At 41.3% G+C, this 24,606-nt stretch overlaps 1 protein-coding gene across 4 annotated transcripts in view; it reads left to right on the top strand.

Moving 5' to 3' along the window:
* The window catches only part of ddhd1b (DDHD domain containing 1b), a 104,143-nt gene that overhangs the window by 49,671 nt on the left and 29,866 nt on the right, over positions 1 to 24,606 (top strand). For 2 of the 4 annotated variants that reach the window (XM_039781973.1, XM_039781974.1), the window contains exon 12: positions 19,824 to 20,081. The exons of 1 other annotated variant lie outside the window; for it this stretch is intronic. In XM_039781973.1, coding sequence (XP_039637907.1) covers positions 19,824 to 20,081 — 258 coding nt within the window. Of the gene's footprint in view, positions 1 to 19,823; positions 20,082 to 20,220; positions 21,105 to 24,606 lie in introns of those variants that run through there. One more of the 4 variants, XM_039781975.1, reaches the window with a different exon arrangement.

Consider the following 24,606-nt stretch of genomic DNA (forward strand, 5'->3'; position numbering starts at 1 on the left):
ATTATCATCAAGAGTATACAGCTTTTCTCTCCGAAGTCATCGAAAAAGGTTATGCTGAGCTTGTACCACATCAGCAGTTGAAGCGAGCTGACGGCAAGGTGTGGTATATTCCCCATCATGGGGTATACCATCCAAAAAAGAAAACCCTTAGAGTTGTATTTGACTGTGCTGCTGTGTTTAAAGGCATTTCATTGAATTCACAGCTGTTGCAGGGGCCTTACCTCACAAGCACCTTACTTGGCGTACTTACCAGGTTTAGACAGGAACCTGTAGCATTGATGGCAGACATCCAAGCCATGTTCCATCAGGTGCGGGTGTCTCCAGAGCACACAGACTTTTTATGCTTTTTGTGGTATTCTGATGGCAATACAAGACAAACTCCCATGCAATACAGGATGAGAGTTCACCTCTTTGGGGCTGTGTCTTCGCCCAGTTGTGCGAATTATGCACTGAGGAGAATTGTGCAAGACTACAGAGACAGTTTTGAACCTAGTGTTCTGAATACAATACTTCAAAACTTCTACATGGATGATTGTCTAAAGTCTGTATCATCGGAGGCCAAAGCTATAAAATTGGTGCATGAATTGACTGAAGCCTGTGTGAAGGGAGGATTCCAGCTGTTGAAGTGGACAAGTAACAGCAGTGAAGTCTTGGCCAGTATTCCTGAGTCACAGCGTTCTAAGACCACCAAGGGGCTTAACCTGGATCAAAGGGAAAGTCCTGTTGAAACAGCTCTTGGTCTTCATTGGTGCATAGATGCAGACGTCCTGACCTTTAGGGTAGCCATAGAAGAGCGCCCACATACAAGACGTGGCATATTGTCTGTGGTGTCATCTATCTACGACCCTTTGGGCTTTCTTGCACCATTTACTTTGTCTGTTAAAAGGATGCTGCAGGAGATGTGCAGGCTTAACATCGGCTGGGATGCCAGTATACCCTGTGTCTTCTCTGAGCAGTGGTCCAAATGGCTGGCTAATCTCCATCACATCACTGAGCTTAGAGTGGATCGGTGCATCAAGCCAAAAGATTTTGGCACACCTACTCATTTGCAGCTGCATCACTTCTCTGATGCTAGTGAGTATGGCTACGGAACTGCATCATACCTCAGGATGGAGAATGAGAGAAACCAAGTCAGTATTGCCTTTATTTTGGGAAAGGCCAGGGTCGCTCCTTTAAAGCAAACAACAATTCCTCGTCTTGAGCTGACTGCTGCTGTCCTGGCTGCCCGGGTGGACAAGATGCTGAAGAGGGAGTTGCAGCTGGATTTACACCCATCAATATTCTGGACAGACAGCACAACTGTTTTAAAGTATATTGGAAACGAGACTAGGAGGTTTCATACGTTTGTGGCCAATAGGGTGGCTGTAATTAGAAACGAAACAGATGTTGCACAGTGGAGACACATTGGCTCAAGATTGAATCCAGCAGATGAGGCATCCAGGGGTCTAAGTGCTGAAGAATTCTTTGCATGCAAGCGGTGGCTGAAGGGACCAGAATTTCTCTTGAGGGGGGAAGTGGAATGGCCTAAGACCATCATTGAACAACCTTTGATTCCTTTGGATGACCCAGAGGTGAAGAAAAACCTACTGGTGAATGCCTTTGTCTCCCACAGCCCAGTTAATGCAACAAAAGTGTTTTTAAGCCACTTTTCAGATTTTAAGAAGCTGAGAACGTCTGTGGCATGGATGCTTAGACTTAAAGACGTGCTTCTAACCTTGTTCCGAAAGGAGACAGGTTCTTGGCCGCACCAATGGAAGCCGAAGAAACGCACCATCTTCATGCCGGAGATGCAAGGGGAAAATTTCGCACTCCGTGGAAAGTTGTTGACAACAGGTGACCTTGAGAGGTCAGAAGGTGCCATCATCTGTTTTTCCCAACAAGAGAGGTTTTCTGATGAGATTGCTGTTTTGAAAGACGGAGGATCTGTCAAACGAAACCGCGACCTCTACAAGCTGGACCCAGTGTTGGAGGACGGATTGTTGCGGGTGGGGGGAAGACTTGGTAGGGCTGCCATGCCTGAAGTGGAAAAACATCCGATCATTCTTTCCAAAGAGCAACATGTGTCCAAACTCCTCCTGAAGCATATCCATCAACAACTGGGTCATGCAGGTAGAAATCACATGCTCTCTTCTCTCAGGAAGCAATACTGGATTACTCATGCGCCAATTCTGCCTGCAGGAAGGTTATCTCTGAATGTGTAGTGTGTCGCCGCCTCCAAGGAAAGATGGGGGAACAGAAAATGGCTGACCTACCAGTAGAGAGAGTTGTGCCAGACTTACCTGCCTTCACAAATGTGGGCGTTGATTACTTTGGGCCAGTGGAGGTGAAGAAAGGTCGAGGCAGAGTGAAGCGCTATGGCGTCCTCTTTACCTGCATGGCGAGCAGGGCAGTTCATCTCGAAGTTGCTTATGCTTTAGACACTGACTCATGCATAAATGCTATTCGCCGTTTTATGTGTCGCCGAGGTCAGGTGATACACCTGACATCAGATAATGGCACCAACTTCATAGGAGCTGAGAGGGAGTTAAGGGAAGCCATCGCTGAGTTAGACCACCAGAAGATTCAACATGTTTTGCTGCAGAATGGTCTAACATGGTCCTTTAACCCTCCAGCCGGGTCTCACCATGGGGGAGTTTGGGAGCGTCTTATTCGCCTTGTGAAAAGGATCCTCTTTTCCACGCTTAGACTCCAAACACTGGATGATGAAGGGTTTCACACTATTCTTTGTGAAGTTGAAGCCATTCTCAATAGTCGTCCCATCACAAAGGCCTCTGATGATGTGAATGACCTTGAAGCGCTTACACCCAATCATATTCTGCTCTTAAAATCAAAGCCACACCTTCCTCCTGGGCTCTTTTGTAAGGATGACCTGTACATGAAGAGAAGATGGAGACAAGTGCAGTTTTTATCTGACCTCTTTTGGAAGCGCTGGGTGAGGGAATACTTACCACTACTCCAGGAGAGACAGAAGTGGACGAGACCAAAAGAAACTTTTCCATTGGAGACATTGTGGTCGTAATGGATCCTACGCCTCCACGAGGGTCCTGGTTGATGGGAAGAATTATACAGACGTACCCCGATAAGAAAGGCTTTGTACGCTCAGTTCAGCTGAAGACAAAAACGGGTCAGCTGGACCGGCCTGTAACGAAGATCTGCCTTTTGATGGAAGCTGAAGTGCTATAGATGACCTGATTAGATGATTTGATTATAGATCTCCTAGGCTCAAGAAAGGAAGATGATTTTATTTAGATTAACTTTGCACAAATGGCTCCTTTAATTTAAATTAGGAAATTGGGGTAATTGTGGTTAAAGTAAATATTCACAATTATGGGGCCGGTGTGTAGGAGCCATTTATATTCACCTTTTTTGGTTAGGTTAAGTTAGTTTATATTTATTTTAGCCACTTGGGGGAGTATTGCATTGGGTGTGGTATGTCACTCTGAATTGGATATATCTGCAGGTGTGGCAATCAGTGAGGGCAAGGTGTGGATGGCGGGGAACACACAGTTCTTACCGTAGCTGTGATCACCCATTCTATAGACAGCAAGTCACCGCACTTTATTAATTAACCACGCTGGGTGAAGTACTATTTTATGTGAAATACCTCCTTTTCTACTTTTATAATAAACGGGAACACCACCCAACGATAATCAATGCCTGGACTCAAGATCTTTTGCTACGTGTTGAGAATACCATGTCATCCATACCGAGGCTTAGGATAGCCTCAACAGTCAGACAAAACCCTGAGAGCTCAGAAGACAATACATTTATTTTGCCTTTATCTAAGTTTCACTTTCTTATATACTGTATCATTTGTGGCTCATTAGAAGAAAACTGCTGTAAACTAAGTCAAATAACAGGTCACATGTGGTCGCTATTTCACACGTCCCTTACAGCCGATATGCAGACACCAGACCGGGATGTAATTCTTGATTTAAATCTGATGTGATTAAACGTATTTGTCCCACACAGTACAGGAATATAGACTATTACAGGTAGAAAAACAACATAGGCAACTGATTGTTACCACAAGTGCAGGCTATATTTTCATGTTTCCATCCCTGAACTAACATTCTCTCTTAGTAGCACTACTACGACAGTATTTGTTGATGGACTGTAGACTATATCCAACCAGGCCCCCACATCAGCGTTCAGTCCAGTATCCAACGTGAACGTATCTCTCACTGTGAATATGCATTCAAAGTTATCGTCTAATTATTGACGTCTGAAGCCAAAGCCAGTCAGTGAGAAAGTGTGACCAAGAAATGAGCGGAGCCTATATAAATCTCTATAAAGCAAAGGGAGCTGCAGATTCTCTGATAATTCAGTGTTGGTTCATCGCCACATCATGCGAACCTCTGACATCGCACGTTATCTTTTTTATACATTTAAGAAATAGGCTATTGATTATAGCCTATATGAGATATAAATGTGCCCATTGAGCAGTATTTCAGCTCAAAGTTAAATTCAACGAGCTGATTCTGGTTTTTATTTTCTATAAAGGCTTGTAAAATATCAACCCTGTTGTTCACAGTCAATCTATGAACTGATCTTTTTTTTTCAGGAAAAATGGGTTATTAGAATATTTGTGCTGCAGTGAGGTCACTTGAATGTTAAAAAAAGGTTGTAGGACCATAAAGACAAATAAATAAATAAAACCAAACATGAATCTCACAGATATATATTTATTTTCCGTATTCAGCAACAGAAAAAACAAAAAAAAAAAAGATTTTTTTTTTTTTTTAAAGAGAAAACAAAAAATAAACATTGTAACTTATACAGTGGACAAAATATCTAAATTTTTTCAAAAAAAGTCCAGACGCTTTTGTCCTCATGACATTCATTAAAGGGGTGATAGAATGCAAAACCGATTTTATCCTGTCATAGTTGAATAACGACTGTTCGGTTGGTAAATAGGACATACATAGAAGCTCAAAATCCCATTGACACCCCTTTACTATGAAAATCTCATTTTTTGAAACTGCCGCTGAAAACGGGCGAATCTCAACAAAGCTAGTTGCTTACGTAAGCATCTCAAAATCCGGAACCTTTGTCACAGCCGTGGGTGTATTAAGAGAACAGTCACGCCCCAACATTTACATAGGCTACACAACTGACCTGAGATCAGGTAGTCTTCTGAATCTAGGTCACGCAGTTCTCTGCCATTCCATTACAAAATTCACTTCTGAAACTTTTTTATGCGAGAAATCAACCATATAAAGCTCAAATATGGGCCGTTTTACGAAAATGGATGGCTAATTGCAAATGTTGTCCGACTGTGTGTCGGAGTTTAGCGCCGGTGTTACACCGAAAGCTGTGACCCATCAGGAAGTGTGACCGCAGAGGGCGCTGTTGCACATCGTCTGCTCGTGCGTGCTAGACAATGGAGGGCGAAGAAGAGCGCGTACGCAAACGGAGTAAACATTAATAAATTACGTCCACGGATGCAAGCTGTATGATTATTCGCGATTTGTTATTGCTTCCTAAGGAGAAAAAGTAAACCGCTGTTTATCTGAAAGTAAATAAAATATATTAAGGTACATTTTCTCTGAAATTTATCTAAACATGTATTTCTTTGTGACTGCATGCACATGCATGCACAAGTTACATTTGTAATAAGCACATTGGCTAAGTTGTCAGAATGTGTGACCCCACTATAACTGCTTAATAAAGGAGTTAAAAATATTGTTTGGGGTAGATATGTCATCTCTTCACACTAATGTGGACACATATTTTCTTATTTATAGTCTTCACAGAGCCAGTATCTCAGAGGTCACCATATCTGACAAGTAGCAGCCATCAGAATGTGTGACCCCACTGTAACTGCTGAATTAATGAGTCAAACTTCATAATATTGTTTGAGGTTGTTATATCATGTCTTCACATTACTCTGGACACATATTTTCTTATTTGGAGTCATCACATAGCCAGTATCTCAGAGGTCACCATATATGACAAGTATCAGCCGTCAGAATGTGTGACCTCACTGTAACTGCTTAATTAAGAGTCAAACTTCATAATATTTTCTGGTGTTGTTATGTCATGTCTTCACACTAATCTGGACCCATATTTTCTTATTTGGAGTCATCACAGAGCCAGTATCTCAGAGGTCACCATATATGACAAGTAGCAGCCATCAGAATGTGTGACCTCACTGTAACTGCTTAATTAAGTAGTCAAACTTCATAATATTTTCTGGTGTTGTTATGTCATGTCTTCACACTAATCTGGGTGGTATTTCAGAAATCAGGTTTAGTGAAAACTCTGAGTTTGTTAACCCTGAGATGAGGGAAACTCTGGGTTTTCCGTTTCAGAAAGAGAGGTAACTTAACCTCAGAGTCAGTTACTATGGTAACTGGCTCTGTGAACCGTAACCTGGTCGGGAGCAGGTTTTCTTCTCCAAGAAACCTTGAGTTTCTCTCAGTCTCAGTCTCCGTCTGACAAAGCGCGCATTCATTTCCTCATTCATTCATTCAGTCTGTAGGCGCATTTTAGTGCATTTTTGTTATAAGAATTCCAGATTTTTATAATATAAGAAAATATGTGTCCAGAGTAATGTGAAGACATAACAACCCCAAACAATATTTTGAAGTTTGACTCATTAATTCAGCAGTTACAGTGGGGTCACACATTCTGACAACTTAGCCAATGTGCTTATTACAAATGTAACTTGTGCATGCATGTGCATGCAGTCACAAAGAAATACATGTTTAGATAAATTTCAGAGAAAATGTACCTTAATATATTTTATTTACTTTCAGATAAACAGCGGTTAACTTTTTCTCCTTAGGAAGCAATAACAAATCGCGAATAATCATACAGCTTGCATCCGTGGAGGTAATGTATTAATGTTTACTCCGTTTGCGTACGCGCTCTTCTTCGCCCTCCATTGTCTAGCACGCATGAGCAGACGATGTGCAACAGCGCCCTCTGCGGTCACACTTCCTGATGGGTCACAGCTTTCGGTGTAACACCTGTGCTGCCTGGGTTGCTACATTGCCCCCTGCCTGTCCGTCACAGGCCGGTGGCCCGGTGTTCAATACCCCCGCAAACTCACCCTTTCCTGGGTGACTGGAACTACCACACACCGCTGCCCTGGCAGAGCTCCAGGGCCTGCATCTCGCTGTTCTCCCTCCCCTCTTACTACTACCGGTGAGTGACTGAGAGTGCGGTCAGCGAGCTTGTTACGCCTGCAATCTTTTACCACAGCCCGCAGGTTCCAGTAAAGCTTATAATGGGTATGTGCGTTGAGTTATTTAAACACACAATCGGGGAAATAAACGCCTCTTGTCCGCGAGTCTCATTGATAGAGCCGCGGAGAGCTGGAGTCCATCAATGAGAGCTAGCTAGCCTACTCCTAACTCTGACATTCACAAAAATACATTCAATTGAAATCCGAAATCGGACAAGTGTTAGCTAAGCTTGTAAGACCTTGAGGAACCTGTAATATTCATGCCGTGACGAAATTCAAACTGTAAATATACTTTAGTTAGGCGAAAGTGAGCAAGCTGCGATATTTCCCCATTGTAATGAATGGGACATATAGCTAGCAGCTGCTCGTCCTACAAAGACGCCTTGCGTTAATAAAAATGCTTTAAAATCAAATCGGACACAACTGTTAGCTTTATAAGACATTGGGGAATGATGTTATATAAGTGGCGTGACGAAATTTAAACTGTAAATATAATTTAGTTATGGCGAAAGTGTAGCTAGCTAGCTGCGGTATTTCCCCATTTTAATGAATGGGACATATAGCAAGCAGCTGCTCATCCTACAAAGACGCCTCGCGTTTATAAAAATGCCTTAAAATCAAATCGGACACAACTGTTAGCTTTATAAGACATTGGGGAATGATGTTATATAAGTGGCGTGACGAAATTCAAACTGTAAATATAATTTAGTTATGGCGAAAGTGTAGCTAGCTAGCTTCGGTATTTCCCCATTGTAATGAATGGGACATATAGCAAGCAGCTGCTCGTCCTACAAAGACGCCTTGCGTTCATAAAAATGCCTTAAAATCAAATCGGACACAACTGTTAGCTTTATAAGACATTGGGGAATGATGTTATATAAGTGGCGTGACGAAATTCAAACCGTAAATATATTATAGTTATGCCGGCAGCCGGCCGCGGAGCCCCGGTAGTGCAGTATCCACAAAGGGTGACTTTGCGCTGGGTATGGAGCCCAGCAGGCTGCCACTTTCTCGTCAGACTGTGTGGAGCTCCTAAAGTCCGACACGTCTTACCAAATTTGCAATTAGCCATCAATTTTGTAAAATGGCCCATATTTGAGATTTATATATTTGATTTCTCGCTTAACCCTTGTGTTGTCCTTCGGGTCCCAGTGACCCGAAGGACAACACAAGGATTATGTACTTCCGTTTACTTTGTTGAGAATTGCTCTCTAAAACCGGTTTCTTTTAAAGTAAGTAAGTAAAGTTTATTTCTAGAACACATTTAAACACAGTTTAAGCTGACCAAAATGCTGTACAAACAAGAACTAAGGTGGTGTATTAACCCTTGTTTAGAGAGCAATTCTCAACAAAGTAAACGGAAGTACATAATCCTTGTGTTGTCCTTCGGGTCACTGGGACCCGAAGGACAACACAAGGGTTAAAAAAAGTCTCAGAAGTGAATTTGGTAATGAAACATTGCAGTGTCTGGAATATGAGATTCTGTCGCTTCTCTATGTGTATTGGGGATTCGCTCAACCAATCAGCGCGCAGCTTGTCTAAATATTCATGACCATACCATATTTGGAAGAAAAACTTTTGTTACAAATAGGGCCAAAACACAGGGATGCATAAGGGCCCATAAAATATCAACCAGGCCATTTTCAGCCCAACCAATGTTACATACCCCATTAGGAGACCATAAGGAACAGTGTGAAATACCCTATATAATCATTCTATCACCCCTTTAATAATAATGGCCTATTTATTGATATCACACACACAGCAATGCCACACAAGCATTTGTGTTGTCTAAAACAGTTCTATATTGTTGGAGTCATCCAGTGCAAAAATAAACATAATGAACATTGATTGATTTATTAGACAGTAACAGAAATAAATGCATAACAAGATGCCAACACAGTGACATTGTACATTTATCAGAACTGTCGAGGATAACAGAAGAAAGTTACAAACTTATTTCCATTGTGGTCCTCATTATAACTCATATAAAGGACAAACTATTTACATTTCTTACATACAGTGTATCAATCTTGGATGTAACAGTATGGATTAATTGCACAAAGACCCCAAAAATTCTGGACTTCTATGCTGGATACAAAACCTTCTGTAAGGGCTAGGAAAACAACAAAGACATCAGCAGAACAGTGTGACTGTTAGCTTTTAGCTCCAACATAAACGTTGATTATAGCGAAATAGCCAAATTTGGTACAGAGCATCGTAGTGGGAGGTTGAGCAATACTGAGCAAAGTATTTTGCTGATGTCATTTAATTTGGCCGAGATATGATAACGTTTGTGTTTGGTAGCTAGCTATGAAGATTTGTTTGGTCGTCAAATGCGCATACTTTAACGTAGCAAAATAGTTTCCATAACTTTTGATCATCTTGAGGTGCTATCTACCAGGTTTCGTGCAGATTGGTTGCACGGCCTAGGACGAGTTCGAAAAACTTGGCTTTGCACATTGCGAAAAAACTTCTTAGTGGAAATGGGCATACATACACTACATCATGTGATACACCTTAATTCAAGGAACACGTGAATGTAAGGTTTTCTAATGTGCGATGTGTAATGTGGTAGTTAAAGGCAAAAAAACATTATAGCATTAATAAAGTTGCTTACATTAGTGTAAGTGGTGAATCCAAATGTGGGTCACATAGGCCACGCCCACTTTGACCAATCAATACCCCACTTTAGGGGTGGCCTCAGGAGTGCCCCTAGATGGTACCCTCCAAATTTCGTAAAAATCAGATGAGCTGTTCATGAGATATAAACTTTTTGTACTTGTGTACTTTCCCCCTAGTGGCCAATTTTTCGTAAATGTACCTCCAGAGGGTCATGGCAAACAAGAATCTAAAGTTTCACATTGATAGCATACATTTTGGTCCAGATATGGCAAAGTTGGTGTTTTCATAGTTATCTACACAAATGTGTTTGTGCGTAATTTGCGCAATTTTTATGCTATTGATAAATCACGATTTTTCACGCATAAAAGTATGGCCGTGGCCTATAACAGGAGATTCAGCTGAATTCGGCGAACGCGCCAATGTGTGTATTTTTAATGTGCGATGTATGGTTTGGAAGTTATAAGGCCAAACATGTTTTTTCTGCTATAGCGCCACCTGGAGGTGGATATGTATAATTTTTTGAATCGGAGTAGTGTGCCCCAGTCTGTACCACGCCTAAAAGTTTCACTTATGTAACTTGTATGGTGTAGGCTGCAAGTATGACTTTTAACTGGGCGGAATAATAATAAAAATCTTAGCGAAAACAATAGGGGTCCACAGCTCCGCTGGAGTTGCCATGCCCCCTCGGGCTTGGACCCCTAATAAAATAAAATAAATAATAATAAAGTAATCAATTTAACAGCATAACTAAGAGCTGGTCCAAGGCAAACCTGAGCCAGCTCTATGAGGGTTGGTAGATGAATCTTGACTTGACTCTTGTTGACTCGGACTGGGTCCTGTTTCAAGGCTGACTCCATGGCAACTGACTGTGTATCGCAATGACAATCGTGCGGTCTGAGACAGCCAGATTACGGGGGCCAGACGCAGCTTGACTACTCAGGCCTACACACACACAAACTCTTACATATATACAGATATGCAATCACACCCAGCCCCCATCCAGCGCCTTCTCCGCTTTGTACCCCCAGTCAGGCGGGCGGGTCTGTGACCAGCGCCGTTATGGCTGCAGGACCGGATGGCTGCTTGCCTGTGCTGGTTTACCTCAACCCCAACACCCCTTTCCCCATTGCATGTCTCGTGTGCTCTTGTACTGGTTATGTGCTTATGTTGCTGAGGTGTTTTTTTCCTGTTCCCAGACTGTACTCCTATAGGGGCACAGTCTGGGAGTTGCCTTTTTTTTCTCCTCACCTATCCTGATGTCATGCTGTATTCTTTTCCTTAATACCCTGTCTTCCTGTCCTGTCTACCCCATTGTATATTGTATGTTTGTATATGTATGGTCAGGTTGATTGATAATTTCGCTAGTACTTGTGACTATGTGACAACAATAAAGGTGACGATTATTATTATTATGAAGAGAAGCACAGAAAAGAAGGTGTGCCGTGTCTGTAGATATACACCTTCCCCCGCCGGTCTAGGCGAACGCTGAAACTCCTCACTCCCTAACTATTTAGCTTTATCAAAGAGGAGAGTTTGAAGTTTACTCTTAAATGTGGTGATGGTGTCTGTTTCCTGAACCCAGACTGGAAGGTGGTTCCAGAGGAGAAGAGCCTCATAGGTAAAGGCTCTGGCTCCCATTCTACTTTTAGAGACTCTAGGAACCACAAGTAACTCTGCATTCTGGGAGCGCAGTGCTCTAGTGGGGCAATAAGGTACTATGAACTCTTTAACATCCAGGAACCTAAGGCCATTTTTACAATTCCTTTTCCGTCTGGTTTTATTTTCTAAAAAAGCTTGTAAAACATCAACCCTGTTGTCTATAGTCAATCAATGTGTATAATTTTTTTCAGGAAAAACTGGGCTATTAGAATATTTGAGCTGTAGTGAGGTCAATTGAAAGTAAAAAAAGGTTGTATGACCTTTAAAACAAATAAATAAATAAAACGGAAAATGAATCTCACAGATATTTATTGATATCACACACAGAACAATAAATGCTAAGCCAATCTCCTGTCTAAATCAGTTCCCATATGTCTTGAGTGTCAAACTGTGAAGAAATAAACATTATAACTTATATAGTTGACAAAATATATACAATTCTTCAAAAAAAGTCCAAACGCTTGTGCCAATAATCAAAATAATAATGTTCAAATGTATTTATCACACACACAGCAAGTATTTGTGTTGTCTAAAACAGTTATCCTATATATTTGGAGTCATCCAGTGCAAAAATAAACAATGAACATTATAATTCATATAAATGACAAACTATTTACATTTCTTCAAAAAAAGGCCCAAATGTATCCTAAATATCTAAACAGTGACGCCATTCTTCTCTGTAGAACGGTCATAGACCGTAGTTATCTTCTTTTTCACTTTACTCTTTGTTCTCGCTCCTATTTCCTGGAGTGAACTCTCTTTTCGACTATATACTCTTTGTGTGATGGACCTGCCTTCCCATTGGTTGAAAAACGTCAAAACAGTCTTGCAAAGCATCATGGGAGATTTATACTAGACTGTTGCAGCCGGTAGCACAGAGCTAGCTGAAGAAATGACGGAAAATTGATAAATTATGGACATCGAGTGGATAAATCTTGGATGTAAGCGTTTGGATTTATTGCTGAACAACTCCGAAAAGAGGCACAAGTTCCAAGCTGGATAGAAAACCTTCTGTAAAGGCTACAAAGACAACAAAGACACCCCCGTGATGGCTAGCTTGTTAGCTTCTAGCTGGAAAAAACAGTAAGAAGATCGATAAAAGTTTCATTAAATAATCTAAATATTAATCGGAGGTGCCGTGTGACATCGTGGACGATGCCGTAGGGCTCTGAGGGTAAGACATGATGGTGCCTGACTATTCAGAGCTTTGTTGGTCAGGAGAAGGATTTTAAATTCAATTCTGGATTTTACAGGAAGCCAATGCAGAGAAGCTAATACAGGATAAATATGACGTCTTTGATTAGTTCTTGTCAGTACACGCACTGCAGCATCCTGGATCAGCTGGAGAGTTTTAAGGGACTTGTTTGAGCAACCTGATAATAAGAAATTACAATAGTCCAGTCTTGAAATAACAAATACATGGACTACTTTTTCTGCATCGTTTTCAGACAGGATGTGCCCAATTTTGGCAATGTTACACACCTGAAAAAGGGGGTTCTTGAGATTTGTTTTATGTGGGCGTTAAGGGATATATCCTGATCAAAAATAACTCCAAGACAGTAGTGCTGGAGGCCAGTGCAATGCCAGAGTAGCTATATTGTTAGATAATGAGCTTTGGAGGTGTTTAGGGCCTAGCACAACAACCTCAGTTTTGTCTAAGTTTAACATCAGAAAATTGTAGGTCATCCAGGATTGTATGTCCTTAATGCATGCTTGAAGTTTAACTAACTGACTGGTTTCATCTGGCTTGATTAATAGGTATAATTGGGTATCATCCGCATAACAGTGAACATTGATAGAGTTTGCCAAGAGGAAGCATATATAAGGTGAATAGAATTGGTCCAAGCACTGAGACTTGTGGAACACCATGACTAACTTTAGCGTGCCTGGAGGATTCATCGTTAACATGAACAAACTCAGATTGATCTGATTAAATATGACTCAAACCCGTTTAGTGCGGTTCCTTTAATGCCAATTAAATGTTCCAGTCTCTGTAACAGGATGCTATGGTCAATAGTGTTGAATGCAGCACTAAGATCTAATAAGACAAGTACAGAGACAAGTCCTTTGTCTAATACAGTTAGAAGGTAATTTGTCATTTTCTGTCTCTATGCTATGATGCACTCAATCCTGATTGATAATCCTCAAATAAACTGTTATGTAGAAAGTCAAATAACTGATTAGCAACTACCTTCTCAAGGATCTTGGAGAGAAAGGGAAGATTAGGTCTAAGACCTCTGGATCGAGAGAGTTTTTCTTTTTAAGAAGAGGTTTTATCACAGCTACTTTACGTTAATAAAGACATATTGATCATATCTAGTAACAAAGCTTCTTTAAGTAGCCTAGTTCGGATGGGGTCTAAGAGACAGGTAGATGGCTTAGCTGAAAAAATCATCATTAGTTATTAGTTATACATTAGTCTTAAGTATACTGTATGCCAGGTCTTAAAGCTTTTTCTAGCAGTCCTAAAAGATAAACCTTTAGGAATTGAGGGTAAGAGTTGATGAATTTTATGTCTAATTGTTATAATTTTATCATTAAAGAAGCTCATGAAGTCATCACTACTCAGAGCTATAATACATGGCTTAATAGAGCTGTGACTCTCTGTCAGCCTGGCTACAGTGCTTAAAAGAAACCTTATTTTATTCTAATAATGATGAGTAATAGGCTGCTCTGGCATTTCTGAGGGCCTTCTATAAGGCAGTCTTGCCAGTCTAAACAAGATTCCTCCAGATTGGTGGCACGCCATTTACTTTCAAGTTTTTGCGAGGTTTGTTTTACTTTGCGGTTAGTTATACCAAAGTGCTAATTTCATCTTCTTCAGGAGCAACAGTAGCTAATGTCGTCTGTAGCGAGGCCGCAGCACCATCTACAAAATGATCAATTAGAGAGGGACTAAAGTTAACATAGGAGTCCTCTGTTATAAGGCTTGGCATTGAATTAAATGCTGTTGGAAACTTCCTTAAATTTAGCTGTAGTACTATCAGATAGACATCTAGTGTAGAAACTTTTATCTAATGTCGTGTAGTCAGGCCATAAGAATTCAAAAGTTATTAAAGAATGGTCTGATAATAAATTATTCTGTATAAATACTATTGAATATTCAATTTCGATGCCATATGCCAGCACAAGGTCGAGGGTGTGGTTAAAACAGTGTTCTAGTAGCCTGGATCGACAAAAAACAATTGAGTGATCACTAAAACAATCAGATAATACCCCATATTGAGATATTCTATTTGGATGGGTAACCAAGATCCAGTCCAGAAGATACTTGGACTTATTAGTCACCCTAGTCGCATCAGTAATGAGTTGAGTAGTCCTTTGGCATAATGAGTTCAGAAGATAAATGAGAAGAGATGTAGGTGGCTACTCCCCCACCACGAGTACACCTGTCTGCTCTATACAAAGTATAACCATCAAGTTTAACATCTGCATCAGATATATCATTCAGCCATGTTTCAGAGAGTGTGATAACTCTAGGCTTATTGTAAGAAAGCCAGGCTCTTAGCAAGTCGATTTTATGTGTCAAACTCCTAATATTCAAATGTATAACAAATAAACCTTTACCTATACTGATTCAGACAAAACAGAAATAAATAGATAGGAGGGTTGGGGAGAAAAGAGGGGAGGGGAGAGCATATCACACAAATTTACCAATATTTACACACAGACACAAACACACACACGCACACCACAATACACACACAAGAACACAGAAATTGGTCAAACCTAGGCCTAAAGTTGGTGTGGTTCAAGGTTGGATCACGTTCTCACCACAAACAAACCGCTCCAGTGTTCAATTGAACATGTACCGAGACCACCTCATCAAGCTGGTCTCGGTATGCTTTGTTTGGTCTACTTTTGGTGCGCACCAAAGTGTGATTGTCTCACCTGCCCAAATTACGCTGGTCGACGTAATGATGGCGCCATTGATTATGGGAAGGTGTTTATGTAGGTGGACCGTTCAATGCAGTAGGCTGTGAGAAAGTGAAAATGGAACTTGCAAGCAGAAAAAGTGCCGCCCGGCAGCACACCCAGCCAAAACAAGGCAACCCAAGCTGAGTCACACGCCCAACTCCCAATGCCGACCTGTCCCGCGGTGGCAAGGATCCCAAACAACACACAACATCGCCGCTGCCAAAACACCTGCGCATGAAACATCCAAAAGAATACGAACCACGCATGAAGGAATCCACAGACAGCAGCCAAAACACAGCAACCCCAGGTACGGCAAAGGAAGGACAGTCGCAGCTAAAAACTTGTGTTAACCAGACAGTGCCTCTCCCAGTCAGCTGTTCTCTCGGCAAATGAGTCTCACTACAGTGGGAGCAGAGCAACCGAACGGCCGGCTGCTGCTCGTTAGCTAACGTTAGCTTTCTAATTTCACCCACTCAACATGCCTTCATCATACACTGGTTAGTGAAAATTTGCCAAACAAAATTGTCACTCATCTGGCGATAGCGATGTGCTTTCCTATGATGTGAGAAGAGCGTGTGAACTCAACATTAAGTTTTATTTAGAGGCTGTGGACGTTTACTTAATTAATGTGTTTACTGTGTTAATGGACTGAGGATGGGAGTAGGTTTTGGTATTCAGTTTCGGATTGGGCAGAATCTTAACCAGTGGATTCAGTATTCGGCCGAACTCAAAAAATCTGGATTTGGTGCATCCCTATTTATTTTTGATAAAATACATTACAGCTCAGATATCCACTCTCATTTCACGAGATGAGCCAGTAGGGGGCAGATGACTCCACCCCTACCAAAATCCAATTACGTGAAAAAACTGTTGTTGGAGATTAGGAAGGTACAGATTCAATTATTAGCAATTTAACAAATACGTTTTTATCAATATTAATAAAGTTATGAATATGTGTGTTAATAACTATCAAAATGACAAACAATCAAAACGGGCAACATCCTGGAATCAGGGACGAATAACTCAACTGTGAAAACAGTGGTGAAATTCGAGCACTGACCTGTTCAACCATCTGTTATTATAACAAATAATCACAAACAACTGCTCTTTTAAAGTATAATAGAATGTATTTAACTTCCAAATTATTAATTTTCAACCAATAGTTCTTCAATCAATCAAATCAAATCAAACTTGTTTATAAAAATTGTTAAATTGTTGTTACAACTACAATAAAGGCAAAACAAGCAAGTGTGTGTGTGTGTGTGTGTGTGTGTGTGTGTGTGTGTGTGTGTGTGTGTGTGTGTGTGAGAGAAGGGGAGATGACGAGATCACGTGGGTAGCTAAGCCACGCAAGATCAAGATGGCGGATGAAACACTTTGAGATTTGAGGCTCTTTGTAGTTTTAGTGCAAGTCCCAAAATGGCTATTTAACCCCAAGATGGCGGGTAGTGAAACTGGGTTGCAATACAATGTGACTATTGGGTGGCCGTCAGCTGATCTAGCATGTGTGTGCGTGAGTGTTAGGTTAGTATATAAAGAGGACAAAAAAGCACACTTTAGAGAAAGAAAGACACTTGGAATCTTGATTTTAGAGGAAGTTAGAAGGAACGTTTGTTTGGTCCCATAGATGCTCCACTGTAAACAAAACGGACCTGTCTCTCACTCGTCAGTGATACGGGAAAGCTGGTTCTCTTCAAAGGCAGTGAAGAACCAGTTCAGTCGACTTGAGAAGAAAAGCGGTGTCCACGTTGTCCAATTTGTTGTAGAGAAAAAATATATTTATTTATTTATATTTATTTAAATATTTTTTTTATACTTGTTAGTTATTAGGGGTCCAAGCCCGAGTCTGGAAGAACCCGGCGGTAGCAATGCTACGCTGTTCGCACCTTTTTCTAACGATTATTAGGGGTCCAAGCCCGAGGGGGCATGGGAACACACAACGGTGCACATCTCCAGCGGAGCTGTGGAACCCTATTGTTTTTCTAAGGATTATTCTTCTTCTCCATATTATTTTTCTTCTCCGCCTAAAACTCAGACAACAGCCTAAACCATACATGGTGGGGGGTTGCCATTTTCAGGACTGGTCCAAAGGACCTCAGGTGCCACAATTGACCCACTTCCACCACTAGGTGGCCCTATACCCACACCGTACACCGGACATTAAAAAACCATACATCGACGCGTTCCCTGGATCCAAGTAAATCACGTGATATAGGCCACGTCATTTCCGCCTAGACTTTTATGCGTAAAAAAATCACGATTTATCAAAAACTTACTTTTTCGATCTCCTCCTAGACCGTGCGACCGATTGGCACGAAACTTGGCATGTAGCATCTCCAGATTGACCTGACATAAAGTTATTAAAATAATTTTAATAGGATAAAAATTGCGCATATTACGCATTAACAAATTTGTGTAGCTAATTCTGAAAACACCAACTTTGTCATTTCTCGCCCAAAATAAATGCTTTAAACGCCAAACTTTAGATTCTTGTTTCAATGACCCTCTGGAGGTTGTTTTATGAAAATTTGGTTTGCGGGAGCGCTAAAAGTACAAAAAGTTTATATCTCATGAATGGCTCATCAGATTTATACAAAATGTGATGGGTACCATCTAGGGCCACTCCTGAGGCCAACCCTAGAGTGGGGTACTGAGGGGTCAAAGTGGGCGTGGCCAATGGGACCCAAGTCTAGATTCACCACTTAACACTAATGTGAACAACTTTAAATTTACAGGGTAGATGGACAATGGGTCCTGGACCACAGCTACCAAAAATTACACATGTGGACCACTAGGTGGCGCTATGTTTTTTTTGCATTTAACTCCCACATTACACATCGTGTTCCTTGAAACAAGCTGAGTCACATGATATAGGCCTTGCCCATTTCTGCTTAGAATTTTTTTTCGCAATATCGCGCAATGCACAAAACCAACTTTTTTGAACTCGTCCTAGGTCGTGCAATGGATCAGCACGAAACCTGGTACATAGCATCTCCAGATGGACCCGACCAAAAGTTATTCAAAGAATTTTGTTACGTTGCACATTTGACGACCAAATAAATGTTCCTAGCTAGCTACCACACACACCTATCATATCATATCATATCATATCTCGGCCAATGTTATCAGCAAAGAACTTGAGATCCTTGTTCGATTCAATTCAATTCAATTCAATTTTATTTATAGTATCAAATCATAACATAAGTTATCTCGAGACACTTTACAGATAGAGTAGGTCTAGACCACACTCTATAATTTACAAAGCCCCAACAATTCCAACAATTCCAGTAATTCCCTCAGTTCACCATCCCACTATGATGCTCTGTACCAAATTTGGCAAAGATCGGCCATTAGGGGGCGCTATAATCAATGTTTATTTAGTTTGGCCAATAACTCAATGCATTTAAATGGGAAATTTGCAATTGCAATATCTCCACCACAGTAAATACAATCAACACAAAACTTGTGATTCTTGTTCGGCATGCCGCTCTGAGGCTCTGTACCAAATTTGGCGAAGATCGGCCATATTCGGCATATCGGCATATTTGCAATGGGAATGTACCATAGACCTTGCAGCTCACACTTCTCAATATTTACTGATGTTTACCTCCTACCGTTACGTTTTTGTTTTTGATTTTGCGTGCTCCCCAGGTTTTCTAAAATAAACAAACTTCTTAACCCATCTGACAAAGTTTCTACAACCTTCACAGTGGACAAATGCAACTCTTTTCTCTCACTTTTTCAATCAATTCATGACTTAGTGTGATTGGTTATGTCGGTGGCATTGATTCTTAATTTCCCAAGAAGCTGATCATGGTTGCATGCCAGTTAAACTTTTCATCTCCAATCCTATCTTTATATGTGAGAAGTGGCGCTGAGTTGAAAGCCTACTTTAGTGCTTAATTATTGAGTTAATAGGCTTGTGTGTTCACGTCGGCTGCTGTCCATTTCCTAAGGTTCTGAAATGCAAACAATTTTTGAATGCATGGAGATGACCTGTTAGCCACTTCATTTGTGTAGTGTCGCGGCTCACACCGTACCGCAGACCTTGCGGGTCAAACCTCTCAATATTCACCAACGTTTGCCCCCCCACGTAATGCTTTAGGTCCCGCATTGGCGCAGCTCCCCGGGGCGTCAGGGGCGACTGGCATCGGAGGCTTGGACCTCGTCATAACTGCTTGCAGTTCTAGTTTATCTTTTCTTTTTCTGTATATGTCATGAAATGTTTTAGTATTGTCCGTTTTAATATTGTCTCTGTAGTGTGTGGATGCCAGGAAGACTAGCTGGTCGTTTAGGCGTCAGCTAATGGGGATCCTTGTAATAAACTTAAACATATAACTTATACCAACTGCAGGGACTAGTGATAGGTCATCTTGACATGATAACTAATGAATAAATTGTATGAAGCATTAAACTTACTGCCCCTCAGGTGCTGCCAGTCTTGGAAAGGGAATCGGAGGAATCCTGTTTTCCCGCTTTTCCCGTTCTAGTGGCCAGGTGGGCGGAGTGGAGGAGGAGCCATCAGATTCTGAGGGTGGAGCCTCTGAGGTGGAGAATGTGGCATCAGGAGATGAAGGGGCAATAGTGTCAGAGAACGAAGAGAAAGATGAAGAAATAGAGAAAGAGAGGACAGTCGTGGAGCCTGCAATGTCCCAGTCTGCCTCAGCTGTCATGGACAGCACCACATGTAAGTAATGTGCTTTTGGTCAGAAACTACCTGCAGCTTGATATCAGGGAGTCAAAATCAATCTACCCATAACATCTTCCTGTAGTCAGTTTTAATTACGTCCTCACATTCCATTTTTCTTAAAATCTCTCTTGTCCAGTTCCAATGTTCCCCCCCTAAGCCCTCAGTTCCTGACGGACTTTAATCTACATGACCTGTGACATCAAACTCTTGTGAGGACTACAAACTCGGTCTGTGGAGTGGGGCAGCACTTAAGGCCGTGACACACCAAGGCGACCGGCGGCCTTTGTCAGCCTTTTTTTTGGCCGCCGCCGGCAGCTCTCGGACGTTGACCGAACAGCCAATTCATCTGATTGGCTGTTCAGCTTGAAAACGAGAGTGAGGAAAGAAAACAAACGACACAAGGCTCACAAGGCTCCTTTAATTTTTCATCTCATCTGATGACACATAAGAGCTTTCAAACTGGTAAACAATGACGTTTGAATGTTTCTTCTAAAAAACACACAAGTTCGAACGATTGGAATATCTACCTTTGCACAAGCTAACGTTAGCTAACAAGCCAGCAGCCGGCTGCTCCGCTCCCACTGTAGGGAGACTTCTTTGCCGAGAGAATGGATGACTGCCCGGGGGAGGGACAGTCTGGGTAGCTATCTCCCGGTGTCCGCTGTTTTCCCGGTGGGGAGTGAAGTAGAGGGACCTTAGGCTCTGTTTCGTTCTGCCACTGATCGAGCAAACGCTGTTTGTTTTGGGTATCTAGCAACGTTATCCAGTTTCCCTTGTTGAATGACAAATAGATTACCTATCCTTATCCTCTCACGGAGGCGCAAAATGTACGTGGTACTTTGCCATTGGCTGTAGTCTCTGCGGTGTGTTGGTGCTAATATTTGACAAGACAAAGGTGATGAGGGCGGACGTGAGGCGACGCCACTAGTTCCTGGCCGTTGGCTTGGTGTGTCAGGGCCTTCATTGAAAATATGTTACTTAAATGTAGACATTTCTGTGCACAGTAAACTGTGAGACTGATATATCAGACTATGTAGTTTAATGAACTGGAGTGTTTGTGGTTTTCTTTCTATGGAGAGCCCAAAACCCCACCCAAACTACCACTTATCTAATTACCAAACAACCAGCAACCCAAACTGCACACCACCTGTCAAGTTACCACACACACAGCACCCAAACTGCACACCACCTATTCAATTACCCAGCGACCAAACTGCACAACACGGGATAGCCCTTACTGCACACCACCTATCCAGTTACCAGACACCAAGCACCCAAACTATGAAGTGTGTAAACACTTCATAGTCTTTTGTTTAGTGTTTACACTTTGACTCGTCTTTTTCTGCTCACTTCTTTAGTTGGCTTGTAATCAGAAATTCTTCTTTGAGACTAACTGCAATATGTCATCTCGTTAACCCAAAAAACACAAACTCTCTAGTAAACGAACACAACATACACAGTTCCCTGTCCCTGTACAGTAAAGTGCTGTCAAACACTATCAGCTTTATTAGTTTGTTTCTTTATTAAACATAAACAGTTTGATAATGACATTGCTTTTTTTTCATGTATAAAGTACTTGAAAGCAATACTTGAGTAAAAGTACAAGTATCTTACCAGAAAATGACTGTAGAAGTTAGTGACCTTTTAGAATATTACTAAATATCAATTACTTTAAGCCTTTTACTGATATTAAATGTACTTAATTATTAAAAGTTAAAGTAAAAAAAACTAACTTTGTGCCAGAAATGGTGGCTTCCTTATAGTGAAACATAATATTCAGGGTTTGCACACCTTCTTAAACATCAAATTCAAAGCCTTTCAGGCACAATTCACTCAAGTTAAAGGTCCAAATACTGCATATTTTGAGAGAGCTGACATCAACAAAGATAATCACAATCAGTTTCATTGTACTGCTTCCATAATAAACACTCGGCATACATGGAAGCGAGATATCGTTCTCCATAGATCGTGGTATGTTAAAAAAATTAAATAAAAGAACAGACACATTATGAGACAGATACAAATTAAAAATAGACATACAGACGACTTCCGGTTATGGCGCGGTGCTGAGCGGTCGTGTTTCTGAGCGGTCGTGTTTCTGAGCCCCTCCTGGGAATTTGCTGTGCACGGTCAGTTAAGCAGTCTTAATTAACTCGTACATTTGCCTTAAGTTTCATTAATACGGCGACTGCTCCGATGGCTCCAAAACCACCCAAGCAGACACAAAAACTTTTGAAGTTTGACTCCACACTGAGCCCTTCGGAACAAGCTAACGAAGAAGCTAACAGTGCTAGCGAAGCACCCGCGGGGACTGGCGTTACAACTGATTCCAACAAAATTCTGACTGCAATTCAGGCATTGAAGGATGACTTCGCAGCGAGGCTGGATGGGCTTTTAAGCGCAGTGCAGGGGCTAAAGGCTGACGTGAAAGCGGTTATAGTCCGTGTAACGGAGGCCGAGGACAGAATTGGCGCCAACCAAGATGACATTGCGTCACTGCTAGCAGACAACACGTCCATGAAAGCTACTATTAAGGAGTTAGCGTTCAAGGTTGACGACCTGGAAAACCGCAGTCGACGATCTAACTTGCGCCTGGTAGGCATTCCCGGGCAAGGAAGGGGCTGATATGTGCATGTATCTTGAGGGATGGCTGCCGGCTTTGCGCCGATATACTTTTCCCAGTCCCTTGTTAATTGAGCGAGCCCACAGGCTCGGTAGGGCTAACAAAGCTAGCAGGGCTAACAGTGGTGGACCGCAGCAGTCGGCACGGCTCAGGGTGGTGATAATGAAGCGACTGAATTACGCGGACAAGACACGAATCATAAGAGCGGCTAGGCTGAAGGGACCCATACTACTGGACAACCAGAGAATAATGTTTTTTCCCGACGTATCCGCTGACCTTCTCAAACGCAGGAAAGCCTTCGACCCAGTGAAAAAAGACTTGGCGGCCCTCTCCATTCCGACGCTGCGATATGGAGTTGCTCATCCGGCTACACTGTTGATCACTTTCAAGGGGAAGCGCCACACTTTTGACACGGTTAAGGCTGCAGAGGATTTTGTGAAAGAAATCCGGAACCAGCAACATGAAGAATGCGGGTAAACGAAGCATATCATCACTACAGCACGCCCTTTGAAATACATTCCGGTTCTGTACTGTTTTGACTGACCCATTTAGGTTTCAATATGGCAGTACCTTGTTGGCCACATAACTGGCCCGACTAGCCCTGCTGATGCGATCGTAAATTAGTATCGCTTTACGCCTGTTTTTCTTCTATGGTGTTACGTAATTATGGTTCAGGTTAAACTTTGTCTGCTTGGCTGTTACTGCCTACAATACTGCAATACGGAGGATAGGGGGGGCTCCATTCTGTTCGCTGGGCATGCTGTTCCTCCTACGATGCTTGCTCAGGTGGGCCAGCGCAGCTCCATGATTGAGCTTGGTTTAGAGCTCCTTTGGATGTGTAAACTGTGGGAAGGTTGGGTGTATTTCAATTGGGGAAATACACTCTGTTCACTCTGTTTTTTTTTGATAATGTGTGGGGTGTTTTCTTTATTTTTTTTATCTTCTGTCTTTTCCTGTGCTTTTTTTAATGTATTTTCTTGTGTTTACAGCCACTTTACATATATCTGTCAGGGCATTAATGAGGCGAAAACTCTTAGCTATGGCCTCTGATATTCAGTTTACGTCCTGGAATGTGAGAGGACTAAATAAGATTGTCAAGCTTAAACAGGTTATGGACAGGCTCCGGCAGCTTAAAGCCAAAATAATTTTTCTACAGGAGACACATTTGACCTCGGAGGATGTGACGAGGGTGAGGAGGAGATGGCCGGGTCAGGTGTTTTCAGCTTCTTTTAGCTCCAACTCAAAAGGGGTAATAACTCTTATACACAAAACTGTGCCCTTTAAGCTTATAGGTGTCACTGAAGACCGGCTTGGTAGATACCTTATTATTGAATGTGAACTTCTTTCAGTCAAAATAAATTTGGTCAATGTATATGGGGCGAATATTACGGTGGCCGGGAAGTGCAATGCAACATTACAAAGAATGAAACACTTTTACATTTTGGAAAACAAAATAACATTTTGGAAAACAAATTTACATTTTGGAAAACAAAATAACATTTTAGAAAACAAATTTACATTTTGGAAAACAAAATAACATTTTAGAAAACAAATTTACATTTTAGAAAACAAATTTACATTTTGGAAAACAAATTTACATTTTGGAAAACAAAATAACATTTTAGAAAACAAATTTACATTTTGGAAAACAAAATAACATTTTAGAAAACAAATTTACATTTTGGAAAACAAAATAACATTTTTCGGAAAACAAATTTACATTTTAGAAAACAAATTTACATTTTGAAAAACAAAATAACATTTTCGGAAAACAAATTTACATTTTCAAAAACAAATTAACAAGATGCAAAACACTTTTACCAGTCCCGAAACAAATTTACAAATGACAGATTCTTCACGGAAAGGGAATGTACCACATACCGGAAGTGATGAGGTTTT

The sequence above is a fragment of the Perca fluviatilis genome, chromosome 18, assembly GCF_010015445.1.
Source record: "Perca fluviatilis chromosome 18, GENO_Pfluv_1.0, whole genome shotgun sequence".
Classification (NCBI taxonomy): domain Eukaryota; kingdom Metazoa; phylum Chordata; class Actinopteri; order Perciformes; family Percidae; genus Perca; species Perca fluviatilis.